The 18,140-nt window shown below is 53.5% G+C and overlaps 1 protein-coding gene across 3 annotated transcripts; it reads right to left on the bottom strand.

The window, feature by feature from the left end:
* Positions 1–104: 104 nt before the first annotated feature.
* Positions 105–17,450, bottom strand: TBC1D13 (TBC1 domain family member 13). 3 transcript variants are annotated; one of them, XM_044264741.1, is made up of 12 exons: positions 17,305–17,450; positions 15,900–15,973; positions 14,120–14,160; positions 13,464–13,525; positions 13,226–13,325; positions 12,320–12,402; positions 9,789–9,948; positions 5,570–5,780; positions 4,840–5,003; positions 3,727–3,887; positions 3,519–3,576; positions 105–2,679 (listed from the first exon to the last, which is right to left on the bottom strand). In XM_044264741.1, exons 5-12 carry the CDS (start codon positions 13,295–13,297, stop codon positions 2,614–2,616), a joined length of 975 nt encoding a protein of 324 aa, XP_044120676.1. In that variant the 5' UTR covers positions 13,298–13,325; positions 13,464–13,525; positions 14,120–14,160; positions 15,900–15,973; positions 17,305–17,450; the 3' UTR covers positions 105–2,613. The 3 variants fall into 3 exon arrangements, with proteins under 3 accessions (XP_044120676.1, XP_044120677.1, XP_044120674.1); XM_044264742.1 differs by lacking the exon at positions 17,305–17,450 and adding an exon at positions 16,933–17,026; XM_044264739.1 differs by lacking the exons at positions 14,120–14,160; positions 17,305–17,450.
* Between the last annotated feature and the right edge of the window lie 690 nt (positions 17,451–18,140).

Genomic DNA, 18,140 nt, shown 5'->3' on the forward strand with positions numbered 1-18,140 from the left:
CCCAGCCTTTTTCTTTGCCCACTCTCAGTCTCAGGACTCCACCCCTGCTCAGACTTGTCCTTCTCTGAGGTCTCAAAGGTTTCAGCCCATCACAACACCAAAGCTCATTGCAAAGAACACATGATTTATTAAAGACAACTTGTCATCAACAGCATTGATTCAAGGAATAAAACTGATGAAAAGAACAAAAGCAGACTCACATTCTGAGCCCGCAGTGAGACCTGCTGAGCTCATACAGCCCAATCTCTAAGTGTCCAAAGTCCTGGGGGCAGCTTCCCAATGGGGAAGCCTCAGGCACTCTGGCTCTCAGGTGCCTCCCTGGAGAGTCTGGGGAGCTCAGCCCAATCTGGACATGATCCCTCTGCTCTTGACCTTCATCCCAAGGTCAAGGAGAGAGCACTGGACCTAAGCCTGCCAATGAGGCGAATCAAACGCAATAATTCAAGTAGTATGGCCCCAGGAGGGAAAGTAGAGGGAGAGGCAAGAGGGAATGCATCAGGTGTCCTGGGCAGAGTCTGCTGCATCCCAGGCTGGGGCCCAAGCCTCAGACTGGGAGGGGGTCAAAGTCGGGACTGAACCACCAGCTGACAAGTTCTGGGAGGAGGTCAAGCCAGGCTGATGGGAAGTGGGTCTCTGTGCCATGCTGGGGTCTTGCAGTCCGGAGGCCACAACAGCCCTCTCAACACCAGCCCTCCAGTTCCAGTACAGAGCTCACAGCCCTCCCAGCCAGGACCTGCTGGGAAATCAGGGAGGTCCCAGAGGCAGGGGGAGAGAATACAGACTCTGACTTGGAAAGTCAGAAGACTATCTCCAATGGCTTTTTACCCTCTTGGCCCCACCCTTCACCTCCGAATCAAGCACTAGCCAGTCGGCAATAAATAACCAGGGGTCTGAATAAATAGTAAAAAATCTCCCAAACACTGTGTGTTGGGAGAGGAGGAGGCAAAAAGGCATGTGCACAACGTCCCAAGGTACAGCCTGGTATAGGAGCCACTTGGGGACAGCTCTTCCCAGCCCACAGCCAGGCCTGGGTGGGCAGCACGAAGTCCTGGATGCCAGACTCGGGAAGGCTCTGGGGACGAAAGACCGCTGGCCAGTCTGAGAGCCTGAGGACCCCTGCTACATTGCCCAGCCTTCCAGACCCAAGCCACCTGCTTCCTCATAGGAGGAGGAGGGGTTTGGTCAAAATAAGCCCACTCCTCCCAAGGCCCAGGGGCAAGAGAAGCCAGTTGCTCCTGCTCAGGGCGCCCTGCCCCAAATCCTGGGGGCAGCCCAAGCAGGTGCCCAGGGAAGAAGGGCCAGCAGTTCCTTCACCCTGCTTGGGGGAAACATGCCTTTCCTGGCACTGGCAGGATCCAGGGCTGTTAAGCTCAGCTACCGCTGGCCCAGGGAGGCTCCCGTCGCACCCCGCCCCCCTTTATGGGACTCACCGCCCTGGGCAGGACCTGGAAGCCATGGGAATGACTAGTCTTCTGAAGCACTTGGATCCCAACCCCTGGCACAGTACCATTTGTGCCTCCTTTTCCTTTGGGAAACAAGGGCCTTTGAGGGGAACCTCTGGAAGATCCAGTTCTCCCTCATCTCCTTCCTCCAACCCTGGGCAGAAAGGAGGGCAAGGGGCCTTGTGGGCCACCATTTCTCAACAGCTTTTGGTTTCCAGGATTTTTGTTGGGAGCAGACTCAGGGCCCTCTAGTGAGGCACTGACTCCCTCCCAGTCTGTGGGACCCAGGGGCCTAGGGCTGGGGATGGGAACATACCAAAGCTGACCCCAAGGGCTCTGCTCAGCCAGACTCTTCACTGTCTCTGGGGTTCATGGAATGGAGAGGAGGAGGGGTGAAGTGGCTGGGGATAAGGCACCCCAAGAGAGAAGGGCAGAGGGAAATGGAGAGAGGGGCAGACAGAGCCACAGAGTCACACATACTCTGTGAAGGGAGGGAGACCAAGAAGAAAGACCTCGAGGGACCAAAGATACCCCCACCCCCCTCACACACAATGACAGACGCACACACAGGAGCAGCAGACACCTGGGGGATGAAGACACACACACACACACACCCATGACTACCGACAAAAACACACACTCGGTGGGAAAGGGACAGAGGGTGTGACCTGGGCCTGGCAGCTTCTTAGCTCCTTCACAGTGTCACCGTCCCCATGGAGAAGCCTAAGCACCAAGAACCAGAAGTGGTTTCTGGCTCATTTGCCCAGCACCTCCTGCAACCAGAGCCCAGAAGATCTGAGCAGGAGAGGAGGAAGGGAGTGGCAGAGCACAGGCAGGGGAGGACCCCTGCCAGCCCCCAGTGCCCCCAGTGTGCCCTAGCCCCAAGAAACCACCTCATGAGCTCCAGCCTTGCTCGGCAGCCTGGGCCAAAGGTCCCCCGGGTCGAAGAGCAGGGAGAGAGCCAGGGCTGGGTGGTTAGAAAGGAGCATGGCACAGTGTGCCCCCAGAGGGGCGCGGCCTAGGGTGAGGGCCAAATGAGGAGGCCTGGAGTGGGCCGGTCCTGCAGCTTCCCCTCAGGCTGGCTGGGATCCCAGAGGCTCCTGTGTGTCCCAGAAGCCACGGTACAGGGGTCGGTGTCTTCTTTCCCAAACCTGGGCCTCTTGCCAGCGGGCTACTTTGAGTCTTGGAGTTCCTTGGCTTTCTGGAGGATCTGGCAGACATCAGTGATGGGATAATCCTAGGTATGGGAAAGGTCAACAATGTGCCTCTGAAGTCAGTCACCCTTCACCACCTCTGCCATAGCCATGCCCCTCCCATGGGCCCTGTCACCGCCCTGGGCCCCCAGCCTCAGGGACAGGGACCACAGGCTACCGGAGGTGGCATTCTGCCCAAATCCCTGCGTAGAGTGAACACCACCTGCTGCAGCCCTCACCAGCCCAACCCAATCAGCACCAGCTAGGATCACAGCGTCTTCCTTAGCACCAGGACCACCCCCCCCATCTCTCTCCTGCCCTCAAACCCAAGCGCATTCGTAACGAGCCACCTGAGAACGGACCGGACATTGCTGGCACACTAGTTCACAAGTCACCTCCTCTCTTACAGACCTGGCCAGTCCAGTTACTGCACACCAACCCCAGGCCAGGTGTTGAAGAAAGCGAGGCCTGGAGAGGTGGTCACTTGGCTCAGGCATGGCAGCACGAAGACGTGGACCCACAGCTGTCTGCTTTGGCACCCAGGTTCTTAACCCTTATGTGCCCCGTCCTCCCCCAGGCCCGAGCACTCGCACCAACAAGTACTGCGATGGACCCGGGGCCACGGTGTCCCAGTTACAACAAAGCTCCGTAGAGCGTCTGGTCCAGGGATGCCGAGTCATTCACTCAAGGCAACACCACACTCAAGTGGCAGAAGTGGGACTCAAACCTAGATCCAGACCAGATCCGCCCAAGGGTTTGGACGCTTATGTCCCAGGTTCCTGACCACAGCCTGTCACAGCAGCTTGTCACCCATGGGCGTGGGTGGGTGCTTGGTAAGCACATGCCTCTCTCGGCTAGAGCTCACCGCACCAGATCCTATTACCTGAAGGAGCCGCATGTTTACGGTAAAGTCCCCTTCCAGCAACTGCTCCCGGATCAGTCTGAGGGAAACAAGCAGAGAAGTTGCTGGAACCCCAGGCCACGGAGTGCAGGCCCAGCAGGCCCCTTCCCACTCCCTCCTCCCAGCCCGTGGTAGCTCACTCCTCCTGAGGACAGGCCCCGCCAACCCCTCTGCTGGCGGTCACACTCACATGAGCATGGCACAGCAGACCAGGAGAAGGAAGTCGAAACGGTTGTCGTCAGCGAAGAGGGAATCCCAGATACGGATGACATCGGGCAGCAAGAACTCCTGGGACAGCAGCAGTGTCAGCCAGCGGAAGGCGAAGAACTGGGGCTTGATGTTCTGCTCTTGCTGGGGAGACACAGGCATGGGGTGGGGTGCTCAGTTACCACGCGGTGCCATGCAGCCTATCACACCAGCCACATGTGCCTGGGCTAGGCACACTGAGTGGGCAAAGGCACTGGGGTGCCTGGAGAGCCTCGGCCAGCTGAGGGGCAGCCGCTGCTTGCCGCTAGCCAGTGCTGTCAGATCTTCCAATTTGTCAAGAGAAGCCAGAAATCCAAGCTTTGATGTAAGCTCTCTAGATTTACAAGTGATTGCTCTGATTATTTTTAAAATACGGTATGGGTTAAAACCTTGGATTTAGCAGCAGACAGACCCATTATCGGGCACTTACTAAAAAGCCTGGGCTTGTGTTTATTAGCATGTGAAATATCACTTATTTCCGCTACATTACAGCCTATGGGGCCATCATTCCCCAGAAAGATGAGCCTCTGGTCAGCCCCAGGGAATATTAACCGTAAAATTGTTAGGGAAAGCAAAAACATAATTCCATTTCTGTTTAAAAAGACCTGTTTATATGTATTTTTCTGTTCAAATGATTTTTGTTTATATAGAATGTCTCTTCACAAAACTGTTTTCTGAAATAAACAGGGAATGCCAGTCCAGTAACTTTTTAGATTATTTTTGATTTTTAAGAATGACATTCCTACGTTTTTCTCAGAGGACTACCACCAGGCTAAAGGCATCCAGCACATGGTAAACAGCCTATGCCGTGCCTGGCCCATGACGGGCCCCCTGCCCACTTCCTCTTCACACCCAGCCTGCTAGTCTCCACATCAACTGCTGCCTCTGTCTCCCAGTCGTGCCACAGCACTTGGGCCAGCGGTCCCCAGTGGAGTGGCCACTTTTCATCTCCAGACTCAAGCCAGACCTTGCCCGGGGCCTGGGGTGCTCAGGAGGCGCGCTATCTGTGCCCCTTCCCATCTGTCTGCCTTGGCCCAGGGGTCCTGGTGCCCCTCACCAGTTTCAGGTAGAGTTCCATGTCCTTGTCCTTCAAGGTGGAGTACACCTTTTCCATCTTGTAGGTGATGCCGCACTGTGAGTCATCCAGGCTTTTGATGAAGTTGTCCCGGATCTCAGCCATGAGGTTGGTGAAGCAGAAAAAGGTGTCTGCCTCGGCGTGCTCTGGGCAACAGGGGCAGGGGGAGGGCAGCTGCAAGGGAACTGATGCTCTCTCGAGTCCCACCCCAACTCTCACTCATAGGACAGCTTCCCCCGTTACCTCTGAGCCTCTCCAGGCCACCCACCCGGGTCCTGGCTGGACTCGGGCCCTCCTTTCTCCTTGACCATGCTCCACCCCCACACTAAGGACATCATGGCTTCTCACGTCTTCTGGCAACACTGTACTTTCGCTTAGCAACTATCACATGCTCTTCTGATGACATCTTCCCAATCATTATTTAATTCCTTGTCAATCATTCAGCTTCCTGTATATTAATCTCACCTCCTCTACCAGGATTTCAGTGATAAACAGAGAGGGATCAGTATTCCTCCAACATTCTAGAAAACCTGAGCTGCAAAGGAACCCAGAGACCATCCAGGTGAACCTCTCCCATCTGATGGAGGGCAGATGGAGGCCCAGAGAAGGGAAGAGAGTTGCACAGCCTAATAAGGCCCATCAGCCTGGCTTTCCTTGGTCCACTTTTCTAGGGAGACGCCGGAGGGATGGGGGCAGCCATGAGCCCTTTTACCTTTCCACTCGCTGTTGGGGTCAGTGGCAAAGGTATAGTAGAGGGGTCCCACGATCTCATTCATGCCCTGCACGTAAGCGATGCCAGGGTTGAGCTTGGCATAGATGAACAGGATGCGCTCCACCACCTCCCAGTGGGCCTCACAGCCGCTGGGCAGCACCTCGTACTCATTCAGGGAGGACGGCGCGGAGTTCTTGTGCGGGGAGCTCATCTGTGGGAGGAGAGGACCCGGGAAGGCAGGCGGCATTACAGATAATGTGTTCAGATATGTTCACCCTTCAGCCTAGACCCAACTTCCAGCTTATGGGGAATACAGAGCTAAGCAGAATGTGTCCAATACCATGAGGAGAAACAAGCAGACAAATCCAGAATGTGGGACATTGTGTAAGACAGCTGGACTAAAGTCTAATTTATGGTGATAAAAGCTACAACACTTGCTTCTGAGGTGAGGGCCTACTGACTGGCAAGGGACACTAAGGAACATTCTAGATGATGGAAATGTTCAGTGTCTTGACTGGGTTGGCAGCACAAGATATGGACATAAGAAAAAGTTCACCCAGCTATACACTTCAGATCTGGCATTTTATTGCATGTAAGTTATACTTTACTTTTTTTTTTTCTTTTAAGATTTTATTTATTTGAGAGAGAGTGAAAGCAATCACAGAGGGAGAGGGATCTCAGAGGAGAAGAAGAAGCCACTCACTGCTGAGCAGGGAGCCCAATGCCCAGCTCGATCCCAGGACCTGGAGATCAGGACCTGAGCCAAAGGCAGACACTTCACCGACTGAGCCACCCAGGTGCCCCATATTTTACTTTTTTAAAAAATCTTTAAACAGGAGCGCTTGGGTGGCTCAGTCGGTGAAGCATACAGTTCTGGATTTCAGTGCAGGTCATGATCTCGGGGTCCTAGAGCTGAGCCCTCTATCAGCTGTGAGTCAGACTCCCTGCATAGTGGGGAGTCTACTTGTCTCCCTCTCCCGTGCTTCTCTTCCCACTGGCTCACGTGCATGCACACATTCTCTAAAATAAATTAAAAATAACAACAACAACAATAACAACAACAAGAACCAACCTTTAAATAACAGACAACTGGCCCAGATTCTTCAGAAAGTCAAATACTACGCCTGGGGGGGGACAGTGGAGGCCGCCCTAGGTCACAAGACTACAGAAACGTAACATCTCCGTGCAACACATACACCTTGACGGGGTCCTGGCTGGGAGTCAAACAATAAAAATATTCTCAGCACCATGGAGGACACCTGACCATGGCCTGGATACTGGGTGTTAGTGCAGAATTATTAATTTTCATAGATGTGACGGTGGTTAAGGAGGAGGAGGTGCTCGCTCCCAGGAGATGCCTGCTGACATACCTGGGGAGCAAGGGTCAGGCCACACGCAACTCACTCCATACAGAATACACCCACAAGTTCAGCAGGAAGTTAACAACTGTTGAATTCAGGTGCAAAGTATATAGTTGAGTACTGTACTCTTCTTTCAGCTTCTCTGCAAGTTTCAGATTTTCTCTCTCTCGCTCTCTCTCTTTTTTTTTTTTTTAAGTTTCATTCATTTAAATCATCTCTACATCCAAGGAGGGACTCGAATTCACAACTCTGAGATTGAGAGTCCCATGTTCTACCTGCTGAGCCAGCCAGGTGCTCCTCAGATTCTCCATTAAGAAAAAGTTAGAGGGGAGCCTGGGTGGCTCAGGAGGTCAAGCATCCAACTCTTGGTTTCGGCTCAGGTCATGACCTCAGGGTGGTGGGCTCCGGCCCCACACCAGGCTCCACGCTAAGCAGGGAGTCGGCTTGAGATTCTCTTCCTCTTCCTCTCCATGTCCCCTGAGTGCACACGTACACTCCCTCTCTCTCACTCTCTCTCTCTAAAATAAATCTTAAACAAAAAAGAAAAGAAAGGAAAAGAAAAAGTTGGCACTAAATAGAAGAGGATCCCTGCTCCAGGGGGCCATTCGTGAAGCAGGGCAGAGGTCTCCAACAGCAGGTGCCAACAGGAGCCTCAGGGGCTCTGCGAGGAGTCGGGTGCCGGGGTCCCCAGGGTGAGAGAACTACAGGCCAGAGTGGGCAGGGACAGCGTATGGAGCCGTCCCCGAAGCACAGGGTCCCGAAGACCAAGTCCCTCTCCCTCCTATGCACGTGCATCCACATGCGCTCAGACACACATCGCTAATATTTCCTGAGAGTCTGCCGAGTGCAAGACGGCACTCTACAAGCCATCAAATCCTCTGTACAATCGATGGTATCTGCTCAACGTTATTTTCACAATGAGGAAACTGAGGCTCAGAAATGTTAGGTCACTCGGGGCGCCTGGGTGGCTCCATCAGCGAAGCATCTGCCTTCGGCTCGGGTCATGATCTCCGGGTCCTGGATTAAGTCCCAAGTCAGGCTCCCTGCTCAGTGAGGAGTCTGCTTCTCCCTCTCTCTCTGCCCTTCCCCCCTGCTCGTGCTCTCCAATAAATAAATAAAATATTAAACAAACAAACAGATGCTGGGTTACTCATCAACTGCTCGCATTACGTAGCAGCACCCAGAGTGGCTGACCCCAGGGCCCGGAGCCAAGACCTCAGAGAAGCACTTTCCAGCCTTCCAAAAATCTACAGAGCCACAAGCTCATTTCAACCTCTGGCCAGTTTAAAAGCCAGGAGGTTGGAAATGATTATGTCCAGTTTATAGAAGAGGAGACGGAAGTCCAGGAAGGTCACCGGGTATTACTGTCCCAAAGTTAGATGGATGCTCAACTAAACTGTCCAACCACAGGCCCGAGGTCCAGGGATGAAGCTTCTGGTCAGGTTCTCTGCCACGAGGACCAGACTAGAACCTAAAGTGGGTAAGACCTTGGCTCTCAAACCCCGATTACTATAGTGAAATGAATGAAGTCAGATCCCCACCTTGCCCTATAGCCAAGACATCAGCAGTGAGTAAGAGGGTCACCCACAAAACCAAGCATTCTGTCCCAGAATGGGGGACCCTGGGATCAGTTGTAACTGCCCTTGTCACCTCTGTAGCAGAAAATGGCTGCTCTCCTAGAGACACAGAGACCTCATCAGTCATTCTACTTGGGAGACCAAAAGCTTCTGAAATTATCTGTCACTAGCTTGTTGGAGATTCCAGAGAAGGGTTTTTCCACTGTTGGAGGACAAAGAAAAATTTTGAGGAACAATTTGGGAGTTCCACATAACAAAGCACAGGTGTAAATTAAAGAACAAGGTAATGTGCTTCATTTGGCTACAAGCAACTTCTCAGAGTTACAGAATCTGTTAGAAGAACGGGATTCAAACACTCAGCACGACTTGGCCAGTATAAGTCCTATTAATTCTAGCTCCTGGAACAGCTGGCTGGCTCAGTGAGCAGAGCACACGATTCTTGATCTCAGGGATGTAAATCTGAACACCATACTGGGTATAGAGACGACTTAAAAAAATAAGATCTTAAAAAAAAAAAAGATCTTAAAAAAAAAATTCTAGCTCCTAAGTCTCTCAGCTCTACCCCAGCCCCCCATTCTACCCTGGTCCTCACATGCCTTTGCCTGGAGAATGCAGCTGCCTCCCAACCTCCATTCCTACCCCTCCGATCAATACCCTCACGGGGCCCACAGCAGTCCTTTCCAGAAGCAGACCCGAATCGTGTCACTGGCCTGCCAGGAATGCTGCAAGGCTCCGCAGCCCTCAGGACCAAGGCCCCAGGCATCCTCGACACCACTGATCTTGCCAGCATCCTCCGGCAGCCCTGCCTCTAGCCAGGCTGGACACCCCCAGTCCCCGAACACACCACGGCTCTCTCTTGCCTGAAGCCTCCACATATGCCCTCCTCTCCTCCTGGAATGAGCTTTCCTCCTAGTTCTTGGGGGCTCAGCTTAAATGTCACCTCCTCAGAGAGGTCGTGGCCAGGCCAGTGCAGGTCAGCTCCCCACCGCCATCACTGCTCCCACACTTTCCCCATCAACAGGTAATTACTTTCTCAAGAGCCATCTCCTCTGCTGCTCCTCCACTGCACAGCAGGGTCCTCCCCCGGGACCCCTGACACCCAGCTTTTGGAGACCTGACTTGCACGAGGAACCCCAGAGGCGGACCTGGCAGGACCAAATTACCCAAAGTCGCTCTGGGTAACTGTCAGGGCAGATGGTCGGAGGCCTGATGGCCAGTGGCCAGGGCTCCAAGGGAGGCATGGAGGAAAAGGTCCCTTGGGGTCCCCAGGTTGGCTCTCACATTTGTGACTCCACTCCGGTTCCGGGCCACTGTCTGCGATTTCAGCGTTGTCTGCTCCACCCGCTTTCGAAGGGTCTCAAACTCATTCTGGGGGTCCAGGATAAGGAGGCAGGGGTACTCGGTGGCTCTCTGGAAGAAAGATATGTCTGGGCACAACCTCCTGTCGAGAGGAAAGAGGACAGAGTTCTGTTACTCAGGGTGGAGGTTTGGGGCATTCCAGCAGCGCCCCACTGCGGGGTGCACCAGTATCCCAAAGGCATTTTTTATGTGTTTTTAAAAAACATTTTGTTTTTAAAGAGCAAGACACGTATTATATATATATACCCACACACAAATATACCCATATTCTTACGTTATTTGTAAATAGATACACACACATATATAAACTTTTAGGGGTCTTTACAGTCTTCTAATCCAAATCTTTTTTTTTTTCTTTTCCTTTTTTTGGTGGGCAGCAAAGCAAGATTTATTGAGCAACAGCAAAGTGATAGTACAAAGCTCCCGAGAAGGGAGGGGACGCAAGACAGCTGCCCTGCAACTCTTCTCTTAAACCAGAAACATCTTTCCATGTCAAAAATATTTATCTAGAGAGCCTCGGTGGCTCAAGCAGTTAAGCATCTGCCTTCAGCTCAGGTCACGACCCCAGGGCCCTGGGATCAAGGTCCACATTGGGCTCCCTGCTCATCAGGGAGCCTTGTTTCTCCCTTGGCCTGCCACACCCCCTGCTTGTGTGCGGGTAGCCGTGGGCACGCACATACTCACTCTCTCTCTCTCTCTGACAAAAAATAAAATCTTTAAAAATATACATTTATCCAATATGCCAGGGTGTTAGGTGTAGCGTGGTTTAAAATAGTGATGTTGCACATGGTATAAAAGGACAGTATATACAGCTGACACAGGAAGATGTCCAAGACAGAGGGAGAGAACAAATCAAGGTGGGAGATAGTTTCTAGAACGCGACAGTTTTGCTTCCGGTCTGACTGAGGAATCACCGACACACAGCGCCATGTGAGTTTAAGGCCCCAGGTTTTTCTCGTGTCCGTGAGACAGCAGAAGCACGTTTTCCAGACTTCTCACATACAGCACGTTGCAAACCTGCTCTCTAGAAACACTGCGCAACGTGCTACAGTCGCTACCAGTGTGAGACTGAACCCATTTCTCTAGAACCGGGTTTAAGATGTGGTTGGTTAAGACACCTTCTGGACAGAGGATGCCCCAACACCAGCCCAAGAATGCAGGAGACGAGCCCCGGGCATCCTGGCGGAGCCGCGCTGGGCCGGGTGTCCAGCTGGGGCCTTCTGAAGACAGGCCTGGGCCAAATGAGCAGAGACAGAGGAGCAGCCCCCAGGGTGGCAAGGGCCTGGACACTCAGCTGACACCCGCTGAAGGCGGAACTGAAACCAGCCAAACAGACCCAGAACTCGAGTTCCAACCACTCAGCCCCACTGCAGATAAGGCTCCCTTCCCGCTCAGCACACAGCCTTGTGGGAGATCCCGCCCACTGCCAGACCCGCCAACCCCACAGACAGCACAAGTGTGTTTCCACATTTCTCTGCCAAGTGGGAAAGCACACCCACGTACACGCTGTAGCTCACCACTTTTCATAAAACACCCACCTGACCCCGTCACTGCTATGCTTAAGACCTTTGCACAATTGCCCCATGTCTTCCGGATCAAGTCCGAGGTCCAACCCCGCCTCCGTCTAGTGTGGCTTCAAGCACGCTGGCCTTCACACTGCTCCTCGAATGTGCTTCTGTGCGCTTTCCAGGGCCTTCCTGCAGGCAGGTCTCCCCAGCCATGACCTTTCTCTTCCTCATCCCCCAAGGTCTACCACTCCCGAGACCTCAGCCAAGGCTTCCCCCAAACTCTAAAAACCCTGAACTCTCCTCTCAGAGCTTTACCACAAATGCTAATTACTTGGAAGATGTCTTGCTGAACGACTATCTTCCGGTCCTCCCCACCAGGTACTAAGCTCCTAAAAAGGGCTATGTCTGTCGACTCCATGCTCAACCCAGAGCTTGGCACGAAGCCTGCCATGAAGCAGGGCCTCAGTATCTGCTGCCAGAACCATCAGATGAACCATCCGTACACGCCTGGGGCACCAATGCCACTAAGGCAGGGCAAGAGGAGCATCAGGGGGGCGCCTGGGTGGCTCAGTGGGTTAAGCCGCTGCCTTCGGCTCAGGTCATGATCTCAGGGTCCTGGGATCGAGTCCCACATGGGGCTCTCTGCTCAGCAGGGAGCCTGCTTCCTCCTCTCTCTCTCTGTCTGCCTCTCTGCCTACTTGTGATCTCTGTCTGTCAAATAAATAAATAAAATCTTTAAAAAAAAAAAAAAAGAGGAGCATCAGGCACTCACCTCGCTTGCCAGCCCCATTCACAGGCCGACATCGCTGGGGCCTGGACCCACCTACTGGACAACCCACTAGTTCCTCAAACACCCACCTGTGGGCATGGGCTGGAAATTACAGGACTGGGAAACTCCCCAACAGTCCCATGGGCCAGCTCCTGACCCCCCAGGGCTCCACTTACCGGACATCTTTGTCGATCTGCAGCAGCACCTCGTTGTCTTTGAAGTAAGTGTTCCACCGGCTGTCAGGATTGGGGTTGAGCGGCTGTAGGGAGAGAATCAGCGGCTCTGTTCTAGGTCCGACCAGGATGTCAGCCGACAGACTCCAGTCTGGGGGCCGGAGCAGAGGCCCCGAACCAACAATCCCACCAGGGGCCCCGCTGAAGCTCTGAGACAGCCCGTGGGCCAGACGGGGAGCCTCCCACATCACGTTCTAACTCCAAGCAGAGCCCCGCAGTCTGTCCTGACGACACCCCTGCTGGCCAGGGAGCGTCCCTTCTGTCTGTGGCTGCTGTTCTCGAACGCTGCCTACACCAGGCGCTGCTGAACGCTTGAATGAATGCACGTGGTATCATTAGGTCTCTTGAAATGTGACTCGTCAACACTCTGAATCGCCCCTCCTAATCCTTGGAGCCTGGGTCCATCTATCCTCACTTCCTGCACATGGGGAGGGGCTCAGTATTTAAGTAGAGAATGAGGCTTCCTCTTGGCCACAGGAACATAGTCTATCCTCACTCCTGCCTGCTCTGACTTTCTTCAACTATAAAATCAAAACCTTCCCCACGGGAACAGAGGTGGGGTGGAAAGGAGACAGTGCCGACATGAGGACCCGGCTCAGTGCTACGCACACCTCGGAGCCCAAGATATGACTTAACATTCTCTACTGCGTCCAGAGCCCGGGAAATAGAAACAAGAGACAACAGCTTTCATGGGCCGAGTGGCCCCACGCAGAAAGGAGGTACTGGACAGGCCAAGAGGGGACCCAGATTGGCTCCACCTGTCCTCCGGGGCTGGGGGAACTTGCCAGCTCCACAGCCTGCATCCCTCCCTACTCTGTAGCCTCGGTCCCTGCTGTCATCCTTACTCACGTGGTCCTCAAAGGTCACATCCTCCCTGGACACACCCATGTTGGCCTTAGCAATGCCAGGCTGAATAATCATTTCTCTCAGGAACTGAGAATATAGCTCCCTGTGGAAGAGAAGAGGAGACACGGATGATCCCAAAGGTCCCATCCCGGGAGCATGGACCAGAGAAGCAGCAACAGGAGGCAAGACCTGCGATCAGACACAAAGGGCCTCCCATCATCCCCCTCTCTCATGGTCTCACCTCTGCTTGGCCAGGATGGAGGTCCATGAGGCTCTTTCCAAGGGGAGGTAGTTCAAGAGAATCTGCACAAGGAAGAGGAATAAAGCTCTGGCGACCCTCCAGCTCAGTCCCAGACAGGACATGGAGGTGGACTGGCCTCACGGAAAATGCCTAATAAAGCCCAGAGCAGACCAGACGGGCTGAAACCCACGAATGGAGGTGTGGACTAGGGTAGCCTTCCCTTTTTCCTCCACTGACTCCCTCCTCCTTGACCCCAAACCAGCCCTATCCACTGCTTTTCTTCACACAGACTTCCAAATGATAATAAAATGTGGTGCTCAAAGAGGCTGGAAACCCAGGCACTGGGCTTTGGCTCCCACCTCAGCTAAGAGCCGTGGGCAAAGCATGGCCTTTTTTTTGTCCCATGAAGCATCACTTCCGTTTCTCTGTATGAACCAGGAAGGAGAGGGCTTCTCTGGCAATACAAAGCGTTCCATCCCCAAGGGGATCCTGGAGGGGATGCCAAGAAGAACAGAAAACCCCCAACTTCCCAGAAAAGTTTCCTCGAACAAGCAAGGAAAGGCGCAGAACAAGAAGAAGGGGCTGGGGTGGGGATAGCCCATGCAGGAACCCAAGGACTCTCGGCAGAGCAGACGCCCCAGCCCAGGCACACCCACCTTCCAGCAGAGGCACCGCAGTCCGCCCTCACAGGGGATGCCTGTGGACACAGCAGGCAAGAGTCACGCCCCAGGCCAGAGTCCCTGGACCCCCAGCCCTCCACCTCAGAGTTAGCTGGCAGGAAATGGAATGCGCAAGAAGTACTTCTTTCAGGTTCATTTTCTGTCAGAAAGATGACTGGACTGGATGCTAATCCTGCGTATTTCTCTCCGTGACCCCTGCCCCCAGCCCAGCACTCCCTCTGTGTGGAATGTTCTTTTGAGGATAACACCTTCTCATTCTCGGCATTTCTTCCTCGGAGCAGCATTTACCCACCACCATCTCTTCCCAATTAAAGTCAGATCTCTCATTACAAGCGATGATGTTTCCGTGACTTCTCCTTCACAGTGTCCATCACAATCAGGACTGTGTAACACAGTTTGTGTATTTATTTAACATCTGTAACCCTGAGCACTGGGTAAGCCCCAGAAAGACAAGAGCCAAATGCATCCTATAGTCCCTTTCTCTAGCATGGGACACAGCACACAGAAGGCAAACCATAAATACTTGTGGAACATAAATTAAGCTATAAATGGTAAGTGCTTTGTGCCTTATGCCCACTGCTTCACTTAACCCTCATTATAACTCTAGTAAATAGGCAAGATTAGCATCGGTGCCCTCATCTTCCAAATAAGGAAACCAATCCTTAGCACAGAGCAATCAGGGACTCAAACACGGGTGTGTCTGAATCCTACAGTCCCAACTCCACAGCTCCCGCAGAATGGCTGCCCCAAGGTCTGGAAGAGTCTCCAGCTCAGTACACACCCCGGGACCCCCTCAAGGTCTTCAGGGTCTAAATATCACTCGTGAACAAAAAACAAACTCCTGAGGCAAGACTGTGAGGAAGTTCGCTAAAGCAGCTATTGCTCCCAGACCCCCAACACCGCGAATAGGAGCTAATGCCTCCACCTCAGAATCCGCACGGGGAGAACAGCAACTCAAGAATTCCTTGCTGACCAAGTCACAAGGGCCAAGCAGTAACAAGAACCTGCACAGAACACCTTAGGGTATTTTATAAGATAAGCAGAAATCTCTGTGTTAGCAGGGTAACCAGGCCCGGGAGGGCAAAGTCAAACATTGCTGAAGTTCGGCTCCTAGAGTCAGGGTCTCAAGGCCTTAACCAAAGTTCACGATCCCCTGAGTCGGCTTTGATCCCCGAGCCTGGGAGAGAACCAGAAACCACTCTGCAGCTAACCAAACTCTACAACACAGGAAGTTGTCTGAGGAGTGAGGAAGACACTGCAGCAGCTCCAGCCTCCCGCTCCAGCCTCCCAGACCCGCTCTCCAGTTACTCCCGGCAAGCAGCAAGCACCACTTAAACACCAGGAAACATCCAGGCCCACAGACATGTCCTTGGTGGTCAGGGTTGTCAAGGGCTGTTTCAGAGTCACACAATCTGGCGAAGTCCCCGGGAGGCATCCTGGCCCCCAGAACTGCCCAGGTGTGGCCTTGCGGGCTGTCTCCTCCATTCTTTTTTTTTTTTTTTTTTTAAAGATTTTATTTATTTATTTGACAGACAGAGATCACAAGTAGGCAGAGAGAGAGAGAGAGGAGGAAGCAGGCTCTCCGCGGAGCAGACAGCCCGATGCGGGGCTCGATCCCAGGACCCTGGGATCATGACCTGAGCCGAAGGCAGAGGCTTTAACCCACTGAACCACCCAGGCGCCCCTGTCTCCTCCATTCCAACCACACACAGCGTTTCTCTAGGAACACTCTGAACCCAGAGGAACCGCCGCTTACCACTAAAACTGAGTTCCCGAAGCTTTTCCAAGGCGATGGTGGGCTCCTTCAGGACATCGTGGAAATCTGCAATCCTAGAAGGCGGGATGCGGAGGCAGGTGAAGCACACCCAAACCCCACAGTGACAGACTTAGTGACCACTCCTGAAGCCCAGAGCTCTCATATCACCAGTCTTCAACCCGTTCCCCCTGTCCCTTCAGGACAGAAAGACAGCAAAGCTGTCAAGGTCCTGGCCAAAGGCATCTTTGGGGAACGACAGAACTACAGATCACTCCTTCCTTCAAACCCAGAAACAGAGAGGTATTCTTGTCTAGAGGTTCTCAAGCAAACATCATGAAATCAGACACATTTCTAATATTTAGTGAGCGAGCATTTATTGGGCACTTCCTGCTGGCCAAGCCCAGCCCACAGGGCCACTATCTGAACTCAAGGAACCCTAGGAACCAGGAGTAACATGATCCCTAGACAACGGGCCTGTGTAATCTGCACGCAGCTCTCCAGGCTCAAAAATATAACCATTAGAAGACTTCTGGGCTAACCCGCAGGCAAGGACAAAAGGTTTAAAGAACAAGTGGCGGAGGAAAATTGAAGAGTGAGCAAAATTTGGCCGGTGCTGAGGGATTTGGCCTGGGGGAGGGGAGCCTGGAGAATCCAGGTGCTCCAGCATGTCTAGTTAGAAACGGGCCAGCGGGGGACAGGGTGCTGGGACAGAGGGGGAGACAAAAACGGGGGTGGGGTTGGGGAGCTGGGGAACCGGGCTTCGAGGCCTTGGATGAGGAAGGCACGAGGGGAAGAGGGAAACCCGGGGTCCAGGATGAGGGAGAGAAATGGGGTGACAGCGGGGAGCAGCAGAAGTCCCTCCGCTCCGTGCCCTCTCAGGCCCACAGGCAATGAGGTTGGAAAGTGGGCGCCCGAGACCCTCTACCGCGGGGGGTGCTCCCGGGTTCCTGGCCGCGCCTGCGTCCCCCTCTGCAAAGCAGAGGGGCGGCCTGACCGGGAGTGGTGTGGCTGGGTCGGCCCCCGTGGCCCTCACCGGCTCTTGTGCAGACTCGACATGGCGTTGACTTCCGGATCCCCCCGCTGCCTCCGCCGCCGCCACCGCCACCGCCGCCGCCGCCCCCTGGGGACGCGGGGCTGTCTGCAAAGGCCTCCGACAGGAAACGCAGTGGCGGGCGCGTGTGTTCCGTCTCGCCCCGCCCCGCCCCGCCCCGCCCCGCCCCCTCGGCCCGGCCCCGCCCCGCTCAGGTGCCGCCCCTGCCCCCGCCCCCACCCGTCTCGCGGGCCTCGCAGCCCAAGTTAAGGACGCGCCTGTGACCGCCCGAACTGTGTTCCCGAGGCCTGTTCTTTGCGCTTTCCTGGGCCTCCATTTCCATCAGTGCACTTGTCACCCTGTCCTCTTCCTTACCCGGCCCTCGGCGGCCATAAACTGGCGTCCTTGTTTCGGGAATGTGGACTTTCCCTGCTGCACGACACAGGCCTCCAGGCTGGTCTTTTCACGGCTGAGTCCTGCACGCCTGTGACAGCAGTGCCCGCGCCGAGCGGAGGGCTCCTGGCTGTGGTTCGGTGTCTACGGGATGGATGAGCACGCCGGGAGTTCAGTGTTTCCTTGGCTTTCGGAGTTGAACGTGAAACTCACCACACCAGAACACGAGAAAAAGCCAAGATTTCAGGATCCTTCCCGAGGACAGATCGTTGGCAGCCTTACAGTGATTTTCTCTACACCTAGGGGCTCATGTGTGCATATGTCTTTTTTTTTTTTTTTTTTTTTTAATTTATCCACTGATGGGTGAAAACTTTGTCACAGGGATGGGAAACCTCAAACCTGCCCTCCAGCTCTGAGGACTTTTCCGCTCCCGTGAAGCCCGCACACAGGTCTCTGTCCCTTTATTTGTCGACCCCACAGTTCTGCACCCACTTGTGTGGTAGATACAGAGCTAAATGTTTCTGTGGGATACGAAGATTAAGTTCTTGTAGGAAATACAAGAAATAAATAAATGTCACAATTGCACAACAGTAAAAGAATTGTTTCCAGATTTAAAAAAAAAAAAAAAGAGTATCAGTCAGCCCTTTAAAATGTTAGTTAGGAAGACAGGGAAAAACACAAATGGTATGTTAAGAGAATTACCGACAGTTGGCTATCATTTAAAAAAAAATAAAGTCCTATTTCTATCTCACATCTGACAGAAAAATAAATTCTAGATGAATTACAGTTCTACAAGGAGAAAATCTATGGGATTAGAA

Source organism: Neovison vison, chromosome 9 (genome assembly GCF_020171115.1).
Source record: "Neovison vison isolate M4711 chromosome 9, ASM_NN_V1, whole genome shotgun sequence".
NCBI classification, from domain to species: Eukaryota; Metazoa; Chordata; class Mammalia; order Carnivora; family Mustelidae; genus Neogale; species Neogale vison.